At 39.9% G+C, this 25,654-nt stretch overlaps 1 protein-coding gene across 3 annotated transcripts in view; it reads left to right on the top strand.

Moving 5' to 3' along the window:
- Window positions 1-25,654, top strand: part of CLSTN2 (calsyntenin 2) — a 378,177-nt gene that overhangs the window by 107,483 nt on the left and 245,040 nt on the right. Inside the window, exon 1 of one of the 3 annotated variants that reach the window (XM_040073986.2) lies at window positions 10,216-10,249. The exons of 1 other annotated variant lie outside the window; for it this stretch is intronic. In XM_040073986.2, coding sequence (XP_039929920.1) covers window positions 10,231-10,249 — 19 coding nt within the window. In that variant the 5' untranslated portion in view covers window positions 10,216-10,230. Of the gene's footprint in view, window positions 1-10,215; window positions 10,250-12,858; window positions 12,990-25,654 lie in introns of those variants that run through there. One more of the 3 variants, XM_040073987.2, reaches the window with a different exon arrangement.

Raw genomic sequence — 25,654 nt, 5'->3', positions numbered from 1 at the left:
GCTTGATTGTAGTCTAATATCTGTCTGTATAAAATGTTCAACATATAAAATAGCTTTAAAATGCCAACAGAAATGCCATTATTTGTAGCAATTCTCTGCATTAATGCAGAGAGTTTGGAATTGCTTCTTGTGAGGGTATTGTTCCACTGAGAATTCTTACATACTTTTTCCATCGTGTTCTCTTCAGGATCCAGCTTTCTTATGGCCTTGGAGTTTCAGCATGGTACAAATGCTAAATTTATATTTGCATCATCCCTCTAATAAGAAGAAACACACATTTTCTGATGTGTACATTCAAATCTGAGGGGATGATTAGGGTGCTGGTACAGAGGGTCAAGAAAAGAGAGTGTCAGAGACCAGTGTCAAAATGTAGTTTGAATCTGAGGATTCAGGAAGAACTCTGTGGGAGAGATGAGCACCAAGTGGCCCTTTCTGAAAAGGTGGAGGTGTGTCCTCTGGAGCTGTGTGCACCATCTGTGTGATTCACCTTCTTTACTGGAAATTGAACGTCTGCATCTGACTGGATGTGCTTGAAATGAGGGCATTTTAATAGACCTAGGTACTTTACATTTAAAATGGATATGCTGTGCTGCCAAATGTGTGGGGGATTCCATTCCTCCAGACAGGCAAAATATGGGCAGCAGGAGTTTGAAACCATCTTCTGTCTCACAAAACTCAGATCAGCTTTTTTTTCCTCCTCCTGCTTTATTTTATTGTTAGCCATCAGAAGCTTTAATCATCCCTTTCTATCCTTATCTGCCCTGCAAGAGAACAGTTGTGAAGATGACTGTGCTTCTAAACTGGTTTCTCATTCAAAGGGACCTAATAATGGACAGATGGCCAAACCCTGGAAAATAGGAAATGACAGCAAGGAGAAAATTCCTTCTGCCAAATACCTCTGCAGTTCATTGGGTGAAGGGAGCAGGGGGAAATATTCTATTCCCATCTCTTAATATGAACGAATCTGGCAGAATTTCATTTTGTTTGGGTCAGATTCTCTGCTCAGTGTAGGATTTGGAGCATTATCTTCTTTATCTCTTTCATCTCTTGGATTGCTTAGCCAGGCATTTTGATGAGAATGTGCCCTAGGTGTTCTTTGAGTTCAGGCTGCAGCCACATGAACAAGAAGTGACAGATGGAGCCATTTCAGTGAAATCCATCTGCTGTGATAAGACTCCTAAGGGCAGCTTTTGAAAAGGGTTGTTGGAAGCACCCAAGCACTGCAGAATTCCAGGGGGTTAATGCCTGCACTATTTTCCTGTTAATTCATTTGAGATTTCGAAAACTTCTGAAAGGAAGTACTCTCAGATGAAACTCTTGCAACACAGTGAGGGTGAGACATCTCTGCTATTTTGTGACTCCAAGAGAAGCATTTCAAAATGTACTGTTTTAAAACAGCCCAAAGTTTACATTTATAGAAATTTCTGAAAAATATTTGTAGAATTTTTCCTTCATGAACAACTTTGATATCATGTGAGATCATTATGCATGCACTTGATTTGGATGCCATTTTGAGATATGCTCATGAGACCAACAGAGATGGTTTTTTCCCCTACTCTGTCTATAACTGACAGAGAGGGAGGGAGGGATGGGAAAAGGACTCCCATCAGGATTGGTAAACCAAACTTCAATAAAGGTTAAAGGTGAGGATGCACTACTGCACTGTGTTAAAGTGTTCAATACCGCATAGCTCTACAGTTCTGGACGCCTTAGCTCAAGTAAAACATGCAGTAGCTGCTGCTTCTTCCATATCCCTGTCTTGGTTTTACTTGAAGTTCAAATGGGAAGAAATCTCCAGAACTCAATTATTTGAATTTTGATGTGTCGTTGTCTAGGTTGAAGCATTTCTGACTGTTTTGATCCCAGAAGATTGATACCTCCAAGTAGAACAACTTGTTTCTTAGTGTGATGATGAATGAACTCTTGGAGTTAAATGAACTTTCTTGTTCTGATTTGTCTGGTGTTTTGATAGTTTATATATGTGGATGAACCTGGTGGAAAAATGGGTGACCGGGATTTGAAGATAATGTCAGATCATTGTTGCAATGACAGTAAGAATTTATTTGGGACTTGTGCTGATCCACAGCAGGAATTTACTTGCACCTGCCTTATGGAATGAGAGCAAGACAATTCTTGCATAAGAAATTCTCCTCAAAATATTTAGCAATGAAATTAATATAAAGTGAGCTGGCTAAAGAGCTATGATTTCACTTGCGGTTACTTGTTACTCTGTGATAAATCTTAATTTGGCTCTATAAGAAAAAAAAAGTAATTTTAGTATATTCATTTAGGAAAATCAAGGAGTTACTTAATATGCAGTTTCCATATATTGAAACATTTTTGCATTCCTCTTTGTTCCTTCAATACCAGAAGTGTGTTTCAGCATAATCAGCCTCCCAGTGGATTTTAGCATGAAAACAAATCTCACTTTAATTTCACAAACTTCAGTTTACCACACTGTGCAAGGAAATTAAATTACCTGTTTGCAAACACAGGCTCTTTCCTTAGGAAACATTTTTACTATGACTTGCAATTTCCAAGCAGCTCTTTCCATTGTGGGTTTTTAACTGTTGTGGTTATGCCATTAATCAAGAGTACAGGCAGGGGAGCAATAACTCAGGTTTTCTGGTTTGGAACTTCGTGGTGGATTGTGGGCTTAAGGGTAGGTGGGGATGATGTCAAACCAGAGCTCAGTCACTGTAGGGTACATCTGCCAGGGTGTAGTGGTCACAGTGGGGGAGCTAGCAGGTTGATTTATATGTTGTCTTGGGCCTGGAGAACCATATTATCTCTGTCATGTACTTAAATAATTTCATATGTATTTGGGGTTTGAATAGTCAGAATTTTGAATACGTTGTTTCACAGTTCATGACCCTTAAGCTGCTTTTATGTTATGCCGGTGGTAGGCACAGTACCTTACAGCTTTTAGTATCTTTCAGTACTGGTGAAAACAAAGCTTTAATGAAACTGCTCACCCTTTCAGAGCAAGCCCATTACTGTAGAAACAAATTATTCTTTAGAAAGATATAAGATAAGGTTATAATTTTTTCAGCACAGGATGCTTTATCAAAAACACTGATTTATTGACAGAGAAATTTTAAAGGGAAATGTGCCGGCCTTGATGAGCCTTTTGTTATTTCCTCAGGTCTCCGATGAAAGTGATAACTTGAAAGAGAAATCCCCAAGAGAAACACACAGATTAGAGATTAATATATTAGCCTCATATGTGAGATCTGGAGTGTGACCTGTTCCCATCCCAAATGATTATTTTGAAGCTGCCTGATGTCATCTGCGCTGTTATCTTGTTTTCTGGTTTTGTTTGATTTTGTTGTTTTGGTTTTTTTTTAACAAATCTTGAAATGCTTTGGTTTTCTAGTGATATAAAATAGAAGATATTTTCTTACTAGTTTCATAATCTGTTAACTCTTTCTTTGACATCTTGGCTCTTGTCTCACTTGCTGCCTGGATTGTCCCCCTGTCACCTCAGGGAAGGGGGTTGTCTGGTACTCCCACCTCCACACAGGAAATAATCTAACAAGGATGCAAACAAGTCTTCATGGTAAACATGGGAAGCAGTGCTTCAAAGACGAGGAGAGTAAATCTCTCTTCCCTCAGATTAAGTGCTTCTCTGAATGACAGTCCTGTATGGATTTTTCATTGGGATGATGTACAGCATCCATTATTCTGAAGGACTGCTCTTAGATACAGGTAATCCCACAGCACTGGATGATTGTGGCTTTGGCATGTAGGCATTAAGTCTTAGCAATATGAACACAGGCACAGAATCTTACGGGCTGGAGAGGTGTCTGGGATGGCAAATTACATCTCAGCCAGGCTGAACAAGGGAAAGCGTCATAGATGATACTTTATAGAAAATTATTAGCTTACAATATAGGAGTGGGGGTTAGAGAGGGAGTTGTTTCCCCTCTGACTGATCAACCAAAGGCATTTTCATGAAAGGCAGTTCCTGCAGGTAGGTGCATGTACAAGGTATTTATGTGGTGTGGGAGTCCCCAGCTACAGACTTGGATTTCTGGTTCCTTTGAGTAAAAGCATCTCTGGCATTGTTAGTTATGAAATTGTAACTGATCGAGTTTATTACCTCAAACTAATGCATGGATGCATGTTGAAATTAAGAATTGCTATAATCTCTTTTAGTTCTCTATTCTGGAGCTTACTCATAACTCTGAAGTAGAGTAGTAAATATTTTCATTTTTCTTTTTGAAGGAAGAAGAGAATCATGTCAGCAGCCTTCACCAGGGTGCTGAAATAGGGCTGCAAGAAGGTGAAGACTTCTGTGCTTGTGTCAGTGCAGTGGCTGTGGTCCAGGCTGGGGTGTGAGAGGGGGACCTGAGGCCCCTGTAGCACAGAGTCTACAGTCAGGGTGGGGTTAAACAATTTCAGGCTGGAGCAACCTACTCTTGTCAGACTGAATATAAATGGGGCCTCAGAGTGGGTTGAAAGGCCACAACAGACACTCTAAAAAAAAAAAAAAAAAAAAAAAAAAAAAAAAAAAAAAAAAAAATTCTAATCTGTTTTTTATCAGTAGGAAAGCTTAAGAAAGTTTTTGGTTTTTGTTGTGAATAAGTGCTTACTGACTCTGCATTTTGTTCAAGTACTGTCCTAGTTTTGCTGTGTAACAATGCTGGACTGGTTTTGAACTTTTTTCTACCCAGCTTTGTTTAGTATCCATTTTTCTTGAACTATCTAGTCTGTATTTCACAAATTCCACACATAGAATCATACTGCGTGATTCCAAAATCCTGTGGGTAAAAAGTATCACTTTTTCTCTCAGTCTTCTATTGTTCTTTGTGGGTTTTTTTTTTTGTTTTGTTTTGTTTTGTTTTGTTTTGTTTTGTTTGTTTGTTTTTTGGTTTTTTTTTTGTGGTTTTTGTTTTGTTTTGTTTTTAATAAAGAATTATTTTGGTCCTGAAGAAATTTAAATGATCCTATTACAGTGTGACCTCACAGCATGATGCAGTGATGGTTCCCTGCAGGGGTGAGCAAGCAGTGAGTACCATATGTACCCAGTTCTGTCCTTGTGGAAGATGTGTGAGAATGTGGGGTAGATTTAGTCGAAGTTAACACCCCTCTGCTTAAGGAAAAATAGCAAAGTGTGACTGTGACTAACTGAATAATTGAATGGATAATTGAATTCATTTCTAAAGGTGACTGCTATGAGAGGGATAGCTTGTTAATGAAGAGAAAATAACTTCCTTCTTAAATGAAGTCTTTTCTGTAAACCTACTCAGATAATAGTGCATGGAAATGGGTTTTAATGTGACTGTGGCCGTTTTTTGTATTGGTGCATCATTACTTTTTTTGTTTGTTTTGTTTGTTTTTATATATGACTTGGCCAGCTGCAGGTGTGTGGTGTGACTCAGTAATTCAGAATTATTGAATTACTTTGATTTTTACGGCATCCTGCCTGCAGCTTAAATCCGAGGTCACTACCTGTGGCTTGGTGTGCAGCTCAGTTCTCCATGTGAGAAGTTATTCCATTGTGCTCTGTGGAGAGTTTTGGATAGAAACAAAGCAAGACACAATCCAGCACAAAGGGCAGCCAGTCTGAAGGACTCAGTACAAATGTCACCTCTCTATCTACTCTTGATGCAAAAAGAGCTGCTTCTGACAGGCTTCTCTTCTGCATTTGGCACTTTGGCACTTGACATTGGCAGATAATCTATGCAGATACTGATCCAGCAGATTCTTTTTTTTCAATATGGAGAAAATATACAGGTGTATACCCCTACGTCAATTAACTCATCTTGGAAGACTTCGGACTGGAACTTTCACTGCCTGAGTGTGTTCTGCCCTCTTTGGTCAGCACTGTTTAAACATGCATCCCTTTTATTAACTGTGTCTAATCCATATTGGATGAAATCTCAGTAAGATCTGATATTTTCTTTATTTTACCTCTAACTTTTGCTGTTTCTTCCGTTCAGTTGGGAATGTGTACCAGAGATGGAACCTGTCCTAATGTCTTACTATTACTCCACATGGCATGAATCTAATTTCCAGAGTATTAATTTTAAACCAAAAAAATCCCCAAATAATTAAAATGTCATTGCTTTTAATAATATGGAATGATTTGGACCATTACATTTGTTATATTCATTTCGGTATATAGTAGATCCTGTGGTCATCTTTTTCTCTGGCTGAATTGTTTCCTCTGTTATGAAAGGGATGTCAGATCTTTTTGTCAGTTCAACATTTCATTCTGCTTCAGTTCTATTTCCTAAAGAAAGATGTAGCTTTGAGGCTGATAAGACCTAACACTGACAGACAGCTATCCTTGCCCCTTAATGTCAATTAAAAAGTTCCTGCGAATGCCAGTTACTGCTTTTATTTGTCATTCGCCCATTTCAAAAATGTTACTATAATGAGACTAAAAGAGATAATAGTATTTGTACACTTGTGAGTTGCATAATCTTGTTAGTTTGGAAAGCAGACTCTTACTGCTAGTACTTTCATGTGACTGTCACTTTGCATATGAAAAACATTGTCATTCCTCCACTTGAAAACTAGGTGGAAAGAAAGGACTTGCACTGTCAGCCAGAAATTATTACACCTGAGTCAGTGTGTGGTGCTACCTGCAAACATTCTCTTCTTCAGGGGGAATGTCTGGACTGCTCTAGGAACAAATGTCTGGTGTCTGTCTGGTTCCTCTGTGTTGCCCTGCCACAGAGGGAGTGAAAACAAGCCCATCTTCAGTAGTAAATGGCCTGGGAAGCCCCAAGGCAGGACTTTGTCCATAGCAGAATGCAAGCAGGCAGATTCTTTATCTGCTGACAAAACAGTGGTCACAGGACGTCCCCTGATCTTTTCTGGGTTTTGTCTGTCACACACGTATAGTCTCTGTCTATAGATGAGATTTTATTACTCTGCTCATTGGTATCTCAGTGTTCTTTCATTCCATGCTAATTGCTATTCTGTATTTCACTTCTGTGACATGTCTGTGCCTTATCTGTCACTTTTTGAACTTGCAGTTGCTACACGTTATTAAGGCAAATTATATCATAACTGACAACTTAATAGATATTTTCCTCATAGTGACACAACCCTACTCTTTCATGTTGGTAGGAAACCATACGAGTGGACGAGTCTCTATACTTTTAGACTTCTACAACTCAGAGAAAAGCAAATCCATGTCACTGTTATAACACATAGTAATAGAATTACTTTTTCCTACTGCTTAAAGTAACAAGGCAGTCAGTTAAAAGAATAATTTATAAACACCATATATTTCCTTGGAATTAAAACTTAGGGCTCTTATGAAGCTGACTGGCATTATACTCCTAATTTTTATAAACCTCATTTGTTAGCATCTGCAGGCAAATCAAGATGATACTACTTAAAGGAACAGAATTCCAGCTGCAAATAAAAGCTTTAAAAAATATGCTGTCTGAATAAAATAATTTTAGAGGAATATTTGAGGGCTATTGATTGAACACTTCACTATGCTGCTCAGAATTCTGTTTTCATTGTTGTAAGAGGTGTAAAGAGTGTGATATTTAAATTATAGGGAGGTGAGGAGATCTGCAAATTTCTGAAAATGACAGAAACTACAAACAGCTGTCTTGAAGTAAAAGGAGAAGGACAATGTGTTTGTACTGAAATAGGGTGGCTACACAGAGAGAGAATAATAAAAAAAATGGACTTATACTCTCAATTTACTTACTTTAAACTGTTTTAAAAAGACAAAACAAAGTTGTTACTATGTCCAGCCCAGGGCAGCCCCACAGCCAAACACTGCCAAAGCCTACTAGTACCTCCCTTTTTATCATTTATTTTTAATAGGAAAGGAACATTCAGCTTCCTTGGGGATTAGAGTGGATGCATCTGCAAGTCATGTTTGGAAAAACAGGAGTATAAATTGGGAGAGGGAAGAGGAGGAAAAGCCTTTTCTCTGGGGAAAGAGAAGAAGTTCACTTTATGAAGGAAACAATGAATATAGTAATGAATTGCCATGAATTAATTTTACTTTAGTCTTTTTTTTATTATACATTAAAGTACTGCTGTGGAGAGTATTTTTTAGAGGTTAAGCATCAGCTGAGACTTGAAAGTGGAGCACGCTGGGCAAGCAAAGAGGTTGTGAAGAACGTTCTTGATGTTTGCTTTGTAAGGGGAAATGCCGAAGTTCAATCTCCAGTCACTGTTCAACAAAAATATTTGTATCATGCCACTGAAAGACAATCCATACATTTTTCATGCTGCTTTGGAATTTGGAGAGATGTGGTCTCGGGCTTTGAGGACGCCTGTGAGTGATTTGTTTTAAAAACAAGACCAAACCAAAGGCAGGCAGTTGGGCACCTGTGTCGGTTGTGACGGCTGCCCTCAGCTGAGGGCTCTGAGCCACCTCTGCTTTGCTTTTCTTGCCTTTTTTTTATTTGTTTCTTGAGCAGGTTTTACCCATTTGATAATAGAAGTAGGTGAAATCTGGGGCCACATTAAGAATTACACTCATGTTTCAGGGCTGGGGTTGGGCTGCTAAATTATGTTCTGTGGTCAGATCCCCACATCAGGCAGAGTAATTTGGTGTGGTCACTTTATGCTGGTGTCTGCTGAGTTCAGAGATATCGCCTTGTTCTGCCAGGTTTCAGTCTGTGCTAGCTCTGTCAGCTGCTAGAACTGGGTCTCTGAAAGCTGGGATGTGGCTCAGACACTTCAGCCTTTCACTTGTGGCTGCAGTTCCCTGCTGAGGCAAAAGTGACCCCAGAGCACTCCTAATTTCATAAAGCCTTGGCTCTGCACTGGAATGGCTTGGAGCATTCATACATTCACGCTCATAAATCACAGCTTGAGAGATTTCTTCAAAACCTTGAGAACTGTGTATTGTAGTCTGAAGACTGGATATGCTCTTAATTTTCATAATTTAGAAGCTTTTCTGTTCATAAATGCTTTGTTCACTTTATCATTGCCATGAGACTGCATGGCGTGTTCGATCTGCGGTGCACACTTGATGCAATACAGTTATGGTTATAATCCTGCCTTCTCAGAAAATGTCCTGAAGGAAATGATGAGGGAAAGACCTGGAAAAAGGTCTGGTCTGTCTGCATGTGGCCCCTCATAGTAACTGCTGGCTCAGGTGAAGATTGATAAAAGGCATTGTAAAAGCTTAAAAGTATACTCATAACTATTGCCTGTCCATTTTCTTTTTTAGTGGAGCCCTGAATATGCTTTAGCCTCTGAATGTGCACTGTTCCTTGGGAAGGAGAAATTTGTATTGCTATATTTTGGCCCTTATATAAAGATGCTAAAACTGAAATTCAAAAAACAAAAAAGAAGAAAGAACTGAAAATATTGTAAAATATAAGAAATAAAAAAAGTAAATACACTGTGCTCGATACCAGAAACAGAAAAGGATAAATATATCCAAACACTGACAGATGTACAAGAATAAAGTTCAGTCTTTACCATCTAAAAGTTCAAGACAACAGGGAAAAAAAAAAAAGAAACCAAGCAAAAAAAGTCCCAACCTGTGACCCTTACTAGATTTTTAACTTGCTGTGGAATTGTTTTGTGTACACACTGGGGAGTAGCGAACATGCTTGTGGCTGTGCACTGCACACTCAGTTCTGCAAGGCTCACTGTGGTGGGGATATTCTCTTGTGTCCTGATCTCTCTGCTGGCAGTGTTCTGCTGTCAATGACATTGTGAACACTTGTGATGTTCCCTGGAGCTGAACCCTGTCTTGGCTGTGCACCGTCACCCATAATCTCTTGTGTAAAAAGAACTTCCATTTTAACCTTGTTTGGTTCAGAAAGAAACCCAGTTGCACATTTTGTTAATGTTTATGCTGAGGCTGTCACAGGGGGCGTTTTAAACCACTGCATTTGAAACTGATGATTAGAACCTTTATTTTTCATAATGATCTTTCTATTGCAAACTGCACAAGATGACCATAGAATAAACCCAGAAGATCAGATGCCGGAAGAATACACAGTGAAAAGTTAATATATTTATAGACTTTGGGTCTTACTAGGATTATTTCACCAAAGATTCTTCAATCCTACCTCCTAGCTATGTGCAAGCATGACTAAGGCAGGTTATTGGCCTAAAACTGGAATAATCTCATTCATGTCTGTGTTACTATTTCAGATTGCTCTGTTGTGATCACAGTTGTGATGTGGGATTTTGCGACACTGTTTGTTGCACAGAAGCTTTCTGGATCTGCACAATTCACCAGATAGTTGTTACATCCTCCAAAAGAAATCAGCTTCGCTACTGATGCCTTTGCAAGGGGAAGGTGGGAGGATTTCACTGTTGTATATTGTTGGTTTGGGTATCTTACTCTGGGGGTGATGCTGGTACGAGATAGTGGCTACAGAAGCTCAGGATCCAGTGAAGCTGTTGGAGTAGAGCTGACTTATATTGATTTCAGTGTCCATCAAATTATGACTTGTGTAGGTTGTTGTCCTGCTTCTGATAAAAAAAGGTTTAGTAATGGACCTGACCACAGCATTTCTCTATAGAATATGACTGATTTAAAAAAAAAAAAAAAGGAACAACTGACATGAGTGTTTTTACAGACAAATAGTTCCTCCCCTTCCTAAAATTCAATGGTTATAATATATTTGATGTGACATTTGTTTTCTTTCTTTAAACTCATTTTTTTTTAAGTATCCTTCATTCAGTGGCAAAGACTAGAAGCTACAGCGCAGAGATGAGCTGCCTTTTCCCTCAGCCCTTTGTTCTCAGATTTTGCAGGTAACTGGCAGATCTGTCCCCCCAAAAAGGCAGGACCTCTAAACCATGCTGCCTGCGCAATACAAATGCTGGCATTGCCTTGTACTGCTACAAAAGCAGAAAGCTTTCCTCTGGCAGTGCTTTCCCTGCAAAGCCTGGAGACTGCTTAAAGTGCCTCTGCTCTGCTAAGCTCTCTGAACAGGCTCTGTCCTAAAAGCTGCACTTAACAAAACCAAACTAACCATTACAGCTTTGATCCATGGCAAGAAGAAGTTTGAACCACCTTCCCACCAGTGCTAGACTGCAGCATGTTGGAGGGCTCTGGATGGCAGTGATGGGTATGGTCCAGGGCAGGAAATGAGTAAAGCAGCTGAGCTGCCACTTTGTGGGGAGATCTTGTCAAAACTGTTGCACTGAGCTGAAGGTCTGGAGCAGTTCAGGAGCTCATTCCCAGTGGGACGCCAAGGCCCAGCCTTGGGGAAGCAGAGTTATTTGAACATGGGGCAAAAGGCAGTGTAGAGGACTTTCAGCCATGCAGTTCTACTCTAGCCCTGAAGTTTGGCAAACCTTGGTGCTCATAATGATTATATACTTGTTACCCTTAAATCAGCTGCTTAAATTCTTGTTTGACGTGTTGCACCAGTGAGAATGTGATCTACCTTATAATCTTAACATTTTCTTTTTTATTCAGCTTTAATTTTAGCAAGGAACAGCAAAAGAAAGACTTAAGCTGTTGTGAGGTCGGAGGAAGCAGATAAATTATTCAGTTAGCATGGCTCCTATTTGTGATACTGCTCAACTAACAAGGGCCATACCAAGCAAATTCAGTGACTTTTTTTCCATGTTGCCCCTCACAATGATACAAGCATAAGGTCTGCATCTTTTTACACTTTGTTATGCAAATGTGCAGTGTAGTATCAGTGGTAAGACTGATGAAAATCTCTGTAGCATTTGTTAGAGTAGCTTGCTTGTAATAATTTCTCTCTGTCATCTGCATCTCATTAAAATGTATGAACACATTAAACACATTGGTACAGTGGTGTGTGATGTGTCTGGGAGGGGCAGTGGCTCCCAAGCCATGTTCTGCAGAACATTTCAGCTCCCACATGTGTTGGCCCTACTGTTCCCCCTCCGCCATCCACACTCAGATCAGACCCACAGCTTCTGCTACTGGGGGAGATTCAGGAGCATCCTTCATGTAAAGGCACTCCAAGTACTGCTGTGAAAGGGAAGGGACTTTTGAAGGGCTGCCAAGCCCTGTTTGATTCCATGTCCATTCTGATGGCAGAGCTTTCACTTCTTTACGTGTGCTTATATGTAAGAACAGTCAAACAATTGGCTCCTATTGCCTGTTCTAGCTGAACCAGAGCAGGCCTCTGCCCATTGCCAGGCAGGTGACTTCAGTTAATTGAGCTTGTAGATTTTATTACGGACACAAATAACATAAAATACATTTTTTTTTCTGAAGGCAAGTTAGTCTGGCTTTTTAGGTGTTTTTTTTACTCCCCTGCTTCTTTAATCTCTGTTGTAAAGGTTGATGAGCAGTGTTGAAGATGTGCTGATATAAACACAACCAGTTGCCAAATCCCTGTGTCAGCTTTGTTAAATTCATGTTTACGTGATTATGGAGTGTCATTTCTGCATTTATGTAGCTTCAGGCACTTTCCTGGGCTCCCAAGCATGATGCAAACATTGAAGGAACTCTGCTGTTTCTTCTTGCATTTTAATATATAACATTTTTAGTGTTTTTAAGTGTGACTGTCAAGTTACTGTGTGAGGATCTTGAATTAAGGAAATTTAAAAATTATAAAAAACCTGGAGTTGTGTGGGTGTCCTAGGGTAACTTAATGATGCTTGTATCCCCAGTCGTCTGTTCTGTTTGTGCTGTATATTGAATTCTGTGCCTTTAAGACTGGTTCTAAGAGCAAGGAGAAGCGCGGAGTTTGTTTTGAGAAAACTGCCTGACTCCTCCACATTCTTCTCTGGACGGGGTATTCGGTGGAGGCTTGCAGAGACTGCAGGACAGAGATTTTTTTTGCTTTTAGTTAGTTTCAGCTAGCTAGGGCAGAGAAGTGCCCTGGACTGTATTTTTTTCCTTTTTTTTCTTGGAACTGTTTAAACCTGCTCTGGACTGAAAACCCAGGGGAGCACTGGGGGCTGCACCTGCGGCCCACCGGGGCCTGGACCTCGGCATTTTCCAGCAGCGCTGGAGGGACTGGGACTGAGGAGAGACTGAGAGAGAGATGAGCTACACCACGGCAAGGACTTTCTCAATTTGCCATCTCACTTCAGAAGGAGAGGTTTTATTGTTTCATTCTTTATACTTGTATGCACTTTGTTTGTTAAGTGAAATAGTTTTTTCCACTTTTCTCTGAGGAAGTTCTTTACCAGACCAGTTGGGGGGAGGGGCTGTTTGGGTTTGCTCCCCGGAGGGACCCCATTCAGGGGTTTTCTCCCAAATTTGCCCTAAACCAGGACAGTGGGATTATTTTGGGTTTCATCCAAGACAGGCTCTGGGCAGTTACAAGTGCTATTAAATCAGATAAAACTTGTGAATGTTGTACAGTTCAGCTGAAGACATAACAGGTCCAGACCTTTCTGCTATTACACAGGGGTCATACATGCAAGATGAGGTCTTTAGAACTTTTATTTATTTGTAAAATTCAAATAAATAAGTAAAGCCTATAACTGTGATTTAATTCATTCTTTCTATTGTCCTTTCAAGCACTGATCTCTCCAAATCAGGCAATAAACAACTGTCAGTGTTGATCCCGGAAAAATACTTATTTTTTGCCTTACCACTTATGATATAGTGTCATTTCCACATTTAAATAGCTTCAGTCAGTTTCTTCTGCATCCTGGCTGACTTGTTTTGTGGAGATTTTGGCGCTGGTCAGGAAACCCTGAATGGTCTGATGTGCCCAGTGTTTAGGCTCTGCCATGCCCAGCCTGTGCTGCACGGACTGATAGAAAAGGTTATCGCCAGGCTGGGGACAGAACAGATTATCTCATCTTGGTCCCTTTTGGTGTCACCTAGAGGAAATGCTCGGTCATCGATGTGGTTCAGTTGTGGTTATCACAAAGCTTCATTTCATCCTCTCTTGGCTTGTATTGGGTTGTATCTGGTTTGGTGTTTTATGTGTACTTGCTCTCCAACTGTACTCATTCCTTCCATGTATTTTCTATTTACCATGCTATATTCCTTACATCATAACCTCATATTTTGGAGCCAGAACCTCTTCTTGGGGATGTTTAAAGGAAGAGCAGAACATTTTTCTATTAGCAACCCAAGCTTTGTAAGGGCCAGACGTCCTTTGAATATACCATTGAATATATCCATTGCAATCAATGGAGGAAGAGATTCTGATTATCAGCAATTATTTCTAATGAAAGGCGCCTCAAAAACAGAGTATCCAGAGAGCTCTTACTTAAAATTGGAACATAGAAACTGGCTGGAGTAGTTGCTTTAGGAAGCACGGAAAAGAAATTCTCCTTTATGTTACGCACATTTTCAAGTAATCACTGGCTAACCAGGGTGACTTTTTGCAGTACAAAAAATAATGCATTTTTGGTGAGATTTGAAATACTAAGAAAAATTGAAGCCCAAGTTAATTTCTTGAAAATATGTCCAGGAGCTTTAACCTTTTCTTCAGATTTTTTAGGAATTATTTGTATAGTTGTATATTTTTATGCCCAAACCTAGTTTTCTTAACCAGGTTGTGAAAAATATCAGAAATGTGACATTAAGCAGCTGTTTCTTTGACAGCAGCCCCTAAAGTTAATGTAACAAGCTAGCAGAACTTTTGAATTTTGGTGGTTTTTTTAATATGGAGACTTGGTTGCAACGTCCTTTCAAAATTCTGTTGCTTGCTCAAATGCAGTTATTATGTGCATAATGAGGTGTGAAACTGACAGGACATGTCTGTCACTGGAGTAATGAATATGAAATGATCAGTTTGAAATGAATGAACTGTAAAATATATAATTATCATTCAGTGTTCCATACCTTTCACAATAAAAATCATGAAATGAAATTTGTGATAAAATGTGTCCCATCTGCAGTACTGTGGAACAAAAGCTGAGATGTCACAGGTCAAAGTCGTTCATATTAGCAACTCATAGAGGTGACTGGTAATTAGGGACCAAGCGATAAGGGAAAATAGTGTTTGATATTTAGTTATGAGACTTAACCAATTAACTAATAAAAACTCCAAATGGGTAGAAGATGCAGTTTCATTTTTTTTTTCCATCAGTCTGTCTTTTGTTTGACAAACAAGTTCTTCTGCACTGGCTGGACCCCTGGAAACTCTTTACAGCAGACAGCAGTAATTAGGAAAATAGCTGCTTAATTATCAGGGAATACTAATAAGGCATGAAAGGAAGCTTAGCTGTTTTTGAGATTAAATAGACAGAAATGAATTAATTTATAGACAAAAAGAATGTATCTTATGGAAGTACTCATATCAAGTTCTTGTCAGTAATTAATTATTCCAGTATTATGTAGTACCTGTTTTGGAGGTAAATGTACTGATTGTATAGTGTTCCAGTGTTTCTTAAATATCGTTATGTATTTGGGACAGCGAATAACTATAAGACTTCAAATCTTCTTGGTGGGCATATAGCAATGTTTATTAAAAGACACACTTTTATACACTGTTTTGGTACAATTGGACATGATTGGTCATTCAAACCAACGCCTCTTCATAAACGTATTTGCAAGTAAACAAGTTGGAAAAGCAGCAGGTGCAAAGATTAGAAATTGTTTGGAATGCCTTCTCACAGCTCCCTCAGAGCAATGCCTAGGAGAGTCTATCTGACTTTCTCTTCTGACCGGCTTTCAGCATCCACACTCAAAATCTCCATTTGTTTTCTCCAAATGTGTGTTTTCATTTTTGGAGAAGAAATGCAGCTAAATTGTCACCTCCCAAGCAGTAAGCATTCCTTGGGATTGTGCTGCCCAAGGGCGGGAGCTCCTATCTGGCTGACCAGTGATTCTTTCACTCTTGTGTGAGTGCTTGTTTGCCTGGAACACAAGAGAGTGTTTTACATCATGAGTCAGACCAGCAGTTCTCCAGCATCATCTGATTTTCCTTCATTTTCCTTAGTGCTGGCAGAGCCCCAGTGGCTGCTGTACCACATGAGCCATATGTGACCTTGGTGGGTTATGGGTCCCATTTGCAGGCTGAGAGTGTCACCAGGCAGCATGGCTGGGATTGTCACTGGACAGGCAGCAGGGCTGGGATTGTCACCAGACAGGCAGCAGGTCTGGCAGTGTCACTGGAGAGGCAGCAGGGCTGGGATTGTCACCGGACAGGCAGCAGGTCTGGCAGTGTCACTGGGCAGGCAGCAGGGCTGGGAATGTCACCGGACAGGCAGCAGGCCTGGGAATGTCACTGGACAGGCAGCAGGGCTGGGATTGTCACCGGACAGGCAGCAGGTCTGGCAGTGTCAGTGGACAGGCAGCAGGGCTGGGAATGTCACTGGACAGGCAGCAGGGCTGGGATTGTCACCGGACAGGCAGCAGGTCTGGCAGTGTCACTGGACAGGCAGCAGGGCTGGGAATGTCAGTGGACAGGCAGCAGGGCTGGGAATGTCAGTGGACAGGCAGTAGAGCTGGGTATGTCACTGGACAGGCAGCAGGCCTGGGAATGTCACTGGACAGGCAGCAGGCCTGGGAATGTCACTGGACAGGCAGCAGGGCTGGGAATGTCACTGGACAGGCAGTAGAGCTGGGTATGTCACTGGACAGGCAGCAGGGCTGGGAATGTCAGTGGACAGGCAGCAGGCCTGGGAATGTCACTGGACAGGCAGCAGGTCTGGCAGTGTCACTGGACAGGCAGCAGGGCTGGGATTGTCACCGGACAGGCAGCAGGTCTGGCAGTGTCACCGGACAGGAAGCAGGGCTGGGATTGTCACCGGACAGGCAGCAGGGCTGGCAGTGTCATCAGACAGGCAGCAGGGCTGTGCTGGAAGGAGAAGCTGGTGGATCTCCGTGCCTGCTGTTGCGGACCAGCTGCCAAGCAGGAATCACTGCAGCAGATGTCCCTTGGTTGCCGCTCGAGTGAGTGAATATCCCATCCCACAGAACCTCCCACAGGTAAGCTAGCTGTAGGTTTGATGAGGAAGAGGAGGTTTCACTGTGTGGTTTTGTACGGTCAGGAAGATTGTTCAGCTTTTCCCCAGTTCTTTGTTTCCTGTGGGGTCCCTGTGTGCCCCAAGTCTAAAAATCTATATTTTGGTATTGCCTGAGGAGGGCAGAAATGCAGGGAGGAACTACAAATTTTTGAAGGAGAAACCCTAAAAGAAACCACGGAATGATAATTGTCTTGGCATCTGATCGAAGGCTGTGGAGACCCCATAACACTGCCTTTGGTTATGTTTAATACCAGAGTGAGTGGAAAAGGTAACCCACACAATTCAGGTCATCTCTAGGTTAACTTTTGTCTGGTTGGACATCTCTTTCCTCACCTGTTTATAGGATCAGGCTAACATGAGAGGAACAGTTGTGCAGGGAGGTTCCTTGGAGTCAAGATTTAAGAGAGCTGAAAAGCTGTCTTATGTTGTGGAATTTGATAGTTTGTTCTCATTCTTAAAGAGGCTGAAATGCAAAAAGCATCTTGGTGTTGTCCTTGGAGCCATGTGGGGACAAGAACTTGTCACTTGGTGCAAGGTCATGGTCCAGCTCTGACATAACTCTGGGAACTCTGACTCCTACTGTGGGCAAATTAGGCCACACTTTGACCCCAAGCTCCACCTGTACTCAGCGTTTGTTATTTAAATATATGAATGTGGATATGAGGAAGGAGTACTTGCTAATGTAAGAATTGCATTTTAAAACTTGGCTGTTGGCAGTGTAATTTTTATGTAAATAGACTGATATGTTTCAAAATAGTAATTAGGAGACCCCTGAAGACGTTGAGGGAAGAAAGTAAAATAAGAGCCTGTTTCCAGGTTGAAATGCAGAAAAAGAGGTGAGGGAGTTTTGAGGGAAGAATAAACCATTCAAATAGGATCAGTGATAATTTTAGGCTTAAATCTGTAGAAAATGTACTGAGAGAAAAAATTGACTTGGAAAAAGTAAAGACTGCATTGATAATGAGGTGGTGCATAAAATCAATTAAATTAAGCATTGTCTTATAAAGTCAGAGCTATTTATAATCAGAAACAACATCAAAGCTTAATAACATATTTCTTTCAGGCAGTTCCTAGGTCTAGACTCATCTGTTAAAAGAAAACAAATGAAGTAGAAAAAATTAAAGTGTAGCTAGAATATGTCTGAAGAATGCAGAATAGTTATGAAAAGCAGGGTGTCGGTGTGTTAACAGTATGGATTACATAGCCCATGGAATTAAGGCATTCTCTGCCTTGGATTGCTGAAACACAGAGGTCTTGACTTTTAAAATGTCTGGAACGCCCACATTCCCATTAATTTTGGGGGGTAGACAGATCATTATTTGTCTCGGAGTGTATAGAAGCTTCAGTCAGGACCACAAACTAATAAGAGCAGTTGTATGAAAGTGCAAGGAAGCTGGGCTCTGTCCCAAATTACTGCTGTTCTTCAGGAGACAAAGAAGAGTCTGTCAGAAATGACCAGCATGGATAGAACTGCACTGACTGGTACCAAAGCAGGAGACACTTCAGTGTTACCTTTATCCTGTCTATGTGTTTTTTACTGCATTCCTGCTTTCTGCTGGGACTGAGAAGGTCAACACCATCAACTGACACCTGTCTTGTGCACTGATGGTAGCAAAATTTAGGTAATCCTTGTTTTATTAATGTGTGGGACCGTGTGACAAATGCCATTTAAAGGCATATTCTGAGAAGTTTGGAGTGAGGATGGAAAGTCAGTTAATAGATTTATTTTGAGGCACATTTTGACTTAAGAGACATCTGAGCACAAAATAAATACTTGGAAATGGACTTCCTGCTTTATTTCTCTGTGGTGCCCTTCTACCTGCGTTACTGGTAGTTATTTTTACACTTTGTGGTTTATCTGTGGGTTTGGTCCATGGCTGTAAGACAGGTTGTGATGACCCTGTGACTGGCATGGAACAAGGCTGTGCCACCCTACCTGTGAACAGCTTGAAGTGGAACAGTGAATGTGATGTGCAGTCCCCCTGCAGTCTGCCCATAATGCACAAAAGGTGCAAGACAATCAGAGGATTTGTACTCTAAACGGTTCTCATGTTTTCAGCTCTGGATTTCTGTGCATTTTCACATCTCTCCCTTGACCTTTCAGCTTTATGAGCCTTTGCCCACACAAACGTGCCTAGAATTTGTCAGTCTCTCTGTTTCTTGCACTCTTCCTGTCATTCCCTCTTAAAGAATTGGAGTTTCTTGGTTTTCATCATGGAATCAAATATCTCTTCTGTAGTGCAGTCACAATTTCAAAACTAATATGGCTCATTTGGAGGAAGTGGTGTCCTTATGAAAGAAAAAGATTAGTAGCTTCGCTCATGATCTGCTGGTGAAGTAAAGGGGAGGTAATTTGCAGCAATACCTGTCCTGTACATGATCAGCTCTCTACTGCAATATTCTTCAGCCTCTGCTGTATGGAAATTTCTAATTTTAAACAAATAATGAAAAGATGAACATCAATACTTTCTTCTATTTTTTTTTTTTTAATGAAACTACTTACTCCTTTAAAATCCATGACGTTCAGAGTTATCTCATTTCCCCAGATTTCCAAATGTGTAGGCTTATGTGTATGAGCATAGGATTTCAGTGAGATTAAATTTGTGATAGCACTCAAGTCTGTGCTATCAAAATAGTGTGGCAAGAAATTTTATAAAGGCTAAAATTTTTAAAGATTTTTTTCCATTTATTTTAGCCTCATAATATAATAGGGGTTTTAACCTGGAATTTTTCAAAATATTGTTCTGAGCTACAGAGTATTACTGAAACTCTTGAGACATAATTGCATAAATCTTAAGGTACCTTAATATCCTTTTTTAAAACTTCAACTCAAGGTACTATTTACAAAGGAAAATGTGCTAATCTGAATGATAAGGTGCTGTAAAATCTTTGAAAATCTGCTCAGCCAGTGTTAAAATGTCTCCCATAGTAGCTGCAATGTTCACTTTAGAGATGTCATAATTGAGACGTTTTGGTCCCTGGTTTTGGTATTTCAGGCAGTAAGAGGGATATTACTGATACAAATTACTTCTTTAGTTAAACAGGGCATCCTGCAGGTGTGCAGCTCCTCAGTGAGGTCTGTCTTTGGTGCTGTTGGTAGGATTGCTCTTGCTTTTTTGCACAACCACTGAATTTGATTTGTTTTGCTTCCTATGAAAACACACTGTCATGATAAAAATGTTCTCTCGAGATCTGTGTGTTCCTCATCATTACGTGAAATATCTGGAGTATTTGGTGCCCAGTCAGTGAAACAGTGCTGGGAGCTCTGGTCAGCTCTGACAGAACCCTTCAGAGCTCACTCCATTCTTGCTTATTTAAGGAATAAGGACTAGAGTCAGGTTAATTTAAAATGCCTGCTGCTAATGGTCCTAATGGAAAAATAAATCCATGTTCTGAACAACTTTCAGCCCAAACAAAAGAGATAAAGCGTGTAAGACGAGCATCTCCATACAGAGAGTGTTGAGTTATTAAATGTTGAAGAAAGTTAAATTAAATGATAGAAGGGTTAAATATTGGGCATCCCAAGCTTTTATGTCTTTTGAAATGAGAATCAAGCTGTTCCTGAGGAATTCGTATTGAATTGAAGATCAGCATTGATAAGCAAGATAAGTGAAATGCTTTCTGAGTACAAGTGAATACATTGGAAAACACCTTGTTTGTGACTTTTTTGTGCCCTTGAGATGTCAGTGAAAATATTTTTAAACCACTGGATACTTTCCCCAAGATTTTTAACTCTGTAACTCATGTCTGACGATGCAATCACTAAGTTCCCATGGATAGCCATGGGACAGACTTATCCCCCTAATTCCAATTTTGTTCCTTAGATATGGGACACGTGCAGCTTCCTGCTCTTATTGCTGAGGCATGGAAACTGTGGGAGCTCAGAATTCAGGTTTGCATTCTCTGAAGTCTGTTTGTTATGACAACTATCAATAAATTTATAAGGAAAGGTTGATTAAGCAGCTGAAATGTCTTTTGTGTTAATTAAAATAACTTCTAAGCTTAAAGGCACTTCAAGGCCCAGAGACACAACTATGTGGTCCATTCCCTAAAATGGGAAATGAGACAGGGTGTAAAGGCTAATTCCGGTATGCATATGAAAATTCAAAATGTGCTCTTCTGGAATAAGGGTCAGAAGTAAAAAATGCTGCTGAACGTTTTACATCTCAGTATTGTAAGTGAAGTTCTGCTAAATATGCAGCTAGATTGCTTTTCCTGAACACTACAGGTTTGGGTTGAGCAAAGCATTCACAAAGTTCCTGTTAAATGTTTAATATTACTTTGGTTGGTATTAAGAAGTTTTTCTCCCCACTCACAAAAAAAAAAAAACAAAAAACCCACACCCAAACAAATAAACAGATTTGCAAGAGAATTAAGTGTATATATAGCTGCATAAACATCTCAACATGTCAGAATAAGTACAGAGTATGTTATTTTACTTTAGAAATAGCCAACAGCATAGTAATTTCTGGTATCATCAGGTTTATTAGGCAAGGCACTCAGTGCTTTTGGTCAGATTAGTTTGTAATAAGAATTGGCTACTAACAAAAGAGTATTCCTTTTCAAATGTTTCCCCTTTTTAAATATAAGAACAAATTTTGTTGATGGGAACTGTCATTATTGAAAGGCCTTTTCTCAGGGGCCAGAAAATATGTTTATGACAGAAAATGTAGCGCAGTGTGTTTGGTGCAGAATAGGTTTTGCTGTGCAGCACAATCAAAGCAGTGTCATGGTATCCACAAGAGCTCCACTGAGTAATTTAATGTTGCTGAGATGCACTGCCCATAATGTATTGCTCAGTTAAAATGTTCTCCAAAGAGAGAGATCTCATAATCTCATAATCACACATCATAAATCATAAAAATTTTGCTTTAACTGATCTTAGTGTCAGAACTCCCATTGCCTTAATTGGGGCAGGAGTTTCACATTATTATTTTATGTAAAAGGACATAAAGCATTATGGTTTAAAGTGATCTATCTAAAAATAAAGGTAGAACATAACCACTGAAATTTCAGTAATTCAGGCAATGGCATCACAGGGAAAACAAAGTGTGTGGGACAGAATAAATTTCTTCTCTACAATTTGTCTTTGGCATATAAGATGTGATTCATATGGGAATGTTTCTGGAAAGTTTTCAGGGGTTTGGTAAGTAGGGAAACACAGTTCCTCCTGATAGAGCTACTCAATGGTTTGGGGGTTTTTTCCTAGTTCTGAGAAAGATTTAATACTGTAACATGTAAGCATTTATTTACTTCTCCTACTTCACAGCTATTTTCAGTTTCCACTTTTTTCTTAGTTTCTTTTTCCTCAGAAATGCATTAAACAATGTCCTTGTTTTCTCTGCCTTCCAGAGGAAGTCTTAAATTCTTTCTCAAGCTCCAATCCTCATTTCTTTAATGAGCTAAGCCCCCAAATCTGCCTGTCTTCTGAACATTTTTGTTCTTAGCTGCTACTTTATGAGATTTGGGATTTTGCTGCTGCCTTTTCCTGGCTCATTCTGGAAATCCAGGTTTCTATCTCGAGACATACCTTGGGGGAATTAAGGTCTCCTCTGCTATAAAGCTACATGTGCACAATAGTCATGTGTATGATGAGGACTTTCTGAGTGAAAAACACTATCTATGAAATATTTCAGTTGCCAGAAACTGGAGTTACTGGAGACTCCACTGAATTTCTGTTAAGGATGAGATGTCAAAACTTCTCACTTATTCATCAAAGAATGACTGTGGCATGAGCCACACTTGTGAACCAAAACCATCTTCTGACCTCACCCTCTTTCAAGTTTCTCCTTCTTGGTCCAGGGCCCAGGGCTGTTAAAGCTCTCCAGACAACAGCTCACAGAAACTCAACAATGGACAAATTGTGGTTTTATTTGCCATTTCCTTTGAAACACCTGAAAAACAATCATGAGCTGTGGCTGTGGTTGATCCCATCAGCGTCACTGTGGTGATTACCCAGGAAAGCACTGTCCCCCGGGGAGGAGTGACCTCCAGGTCAGTGGTGTCCAGGTCTGGGGGCTTTTCCAGCCAGAGGGATCATGCCTTGCATCTGTCCTTGTGGCAGCTGCATCCCTCGGGAATTGGCTGTGTAGCATCCCCCAGCATGTCTTGCTGTACAAGGGGAGGGCTTGCAGCGAGGAAGTTCAGTCTCTGACATTCTGCAGGAGTTAATGGGATTTCCTGCGTGTCTCAAAGGCTTCTTGGGCATCATCAGGCTGGTTGGTTCTGAGGGGAAGACCTTTGGCACCTACACAGGATTCCAGAAGGCTGAGCTGAAGATCAGTGAAGTTAGCGGATGAAAAGACTTAGAGCTGAAAGAGGTGGTAAGAAAGCCTAAATTTTCTGCCAGTTTTTCTGGAATTGACAACCTCTTTAAGCTAGATATGAAAGGACGTATTATCAACACAATTAAATGGGAAATATATCCATTGTTATTTAGAGGAGACAAAGAAAGAAGACATTTACATTCATAAAGCAATTCTTAACCATTATAATTTGCTACCTCAGGTTTTAGCTGCCTGAAGTTTAGAAATTGTCAGTTAAATCAGCTGACAATATTGAATCTGCCCTGGTGTCAGGAGTTAAACCTTCTAATAGTCACTTTTTTTCTTTTATAATTCTTTTATAATGTGTTATTTTTGGATCAGTGACATTTTCTGACTGATTAGAGTCAGAAACCCTCTGAATTTTGCAAATACCATTGTAGTGTGTCGCTGGTGCACATGCTGCTTCCCACCCCCTCCCCTCTCCCCTGGCCCAAACAAGTGTCTGTCTCAGCTTAGAGAAAAGATGGCTTTGCTCATAAGATATGTCCTGATACATGTTGTCCTTATTGTTCTCCTGTTATTGTAATGCTCCTGCACTGACAGATCACAGCTCTGTCGCTCACAGGCTTTGATACTTGGAAGATTTAATGCATAGCCTGTGATTGCCTTTGGGAATTACCGTGCATGAGTAGAAGTCTTGAATACACTGTCTGAGATCAGCATGGTTTGGGCATTCTAAACATCATCTGGGCCTTTCTCTGTATTCATTCGCTTTCAACTGGGGCTTGTCCTTTCAGACCAGCAGTGCTGGGACATGACACTCCCTGCAGACTCCTCAGAACAGCGTTGTTTTTCCTTGGCCATGTTTTGCTTGTGTGCTCTGGTGCCCAGAGCGTTTACAGAGGGAGCACAGAGGGGCCTTTTCTTTTTTTGGTGCTTTCATTGCAACCCAAGGCTTGTGGTCACAGCCTTTGGTGGAACAGACCAGGAAAATGCCGTGTGGATGGTGGAGACAAATTTTAAAGGATTGGCCTCAAGCTGTAATAAAGGAAGATTAATTGCCTTTTCCTAGACGGTATAAATTATTTATGGTATGGGTTTATATGAATGACTAATACATTTTAGGAAGGGAGGGAAGTTTAAAAAAGACAAAAACCCCACAGCATGGGTCTCTTTATGTCTTAACTAAATATGTTTGAATTCATGCAAGCCTTGAACTGATTCCAGCTTCCACCCAGCCAGACAAATGCAAGGAAAAGGGAAACAATAAATACTTCCAAAGAAGATATTTTGTGAGAAAGAACCACACCCCCCCCCCCTTTTTTTTTTTTTTTTCCCTAGTTTTAGAGTTAATATCAGTGTACTACAACTTAATATACTGTGAGAGGGAAAAGATTTTTTTGTATAACTTACCTTCTGATTATGCAGTTTATATTCTTATTTGAGCTTAACTGGCTATGTAATGCTCTGCTTTTTTAGTTCCTGAAATTTCACATACAAATCTGTATATAGATCTCTTCCATCTTCTTTAGCAAATGCAAACCAAAGAAAAGTAATTTGCCTATCACTTTATTTTATAGAATGCTGTGAATTTTACGCATTGTTGAGAACCATTGAAATTTTTTTTAGCCATTTCTGCCTTTTCCATTTTAAAGATAAAATGAAAATTTCCCATCTTATTTGAAACGTTAAAGAATTCCAAAAAGTATACATACATACATTCATACATACACACATACATACATATATCTATATATCCATCTATATATAGATAGATCTTTATAATATCCTAATAAGCATTGTATATAATCAAAGTTTTGGAACTTTTTCAATAATGTGAATTTTGTTTTTCTTTTCTAGTTAAACATACAGTTTCATATAGCTTGAAACAGACAGCATGGTAAAACATTTTTGTTGTGGTGTTTAAATAAATGTAAGGTGGCATTACTGTGTTTTTGGAAAGCTAAAATCTGACTCACATATACTGAAGCAGAATTAGTAGCTCAAATAAGACAAGACAAAACACTTTTGAATTTTGAAAATTCTGTTATTTTGAAGACATTGCATAGGGATAGGAAAATACCAGAGATGTGAGAGCTGTGTTGACCTGTGGATAAACACTGAGTTGAACCAGTCTAATATTTTGTACTTTTGCCTATAGACTAAGAAACTTAAAGTATTCATTGATCATGTTACATATGAAGGTTTTTCCTTTAGAATCTAATATTTTATGAAAGCCTGTAGAATGGTTTCTGCATTTAGTTCTGTGGTAATATTTTACCAGCCTTTAGCAGGGAGAGTATGAACAGCACTCCCCAGCCAGAACACCAGCTAGTCATCTCAGGATTAAAGATTCCTTATTTTAAAGCAAGTATCCAAAACAGTGTAAAAGGATCAATAATTTTCATCATGTGAAAATATACAAAGAGAGATCACCTGATGCAAAAGAATTGTTTTGCACTCCCAAAGAGCATGGATGTTTTCCATTATTTTCAAAGTTTTGACACCAGGGATCAAATGAAGCTTATATAGCCATAGTTTCTACATTTGGGAATGTATCTCCA

This window comes from Hirundo rustica, chromosome 10 (assembly GCF_015227805.2).
Source record: "Hirundo rustica isolate bHirRus1 chromosome 10, bHirRus1.pri.v3, whole genome shotgun sequence".
Classification (NCBI taxonomy): Eukaryota; Metazoa; Chordata; class Aves; order Passeriformes; family Hirundinidae; genus Hirundo; species Hirundo rustica.
The sequence above is the reverse complement of the archived record's forward strand: the minus strand, read 5'-3'. Positions and strand labels throughout refer to the sequence as shown.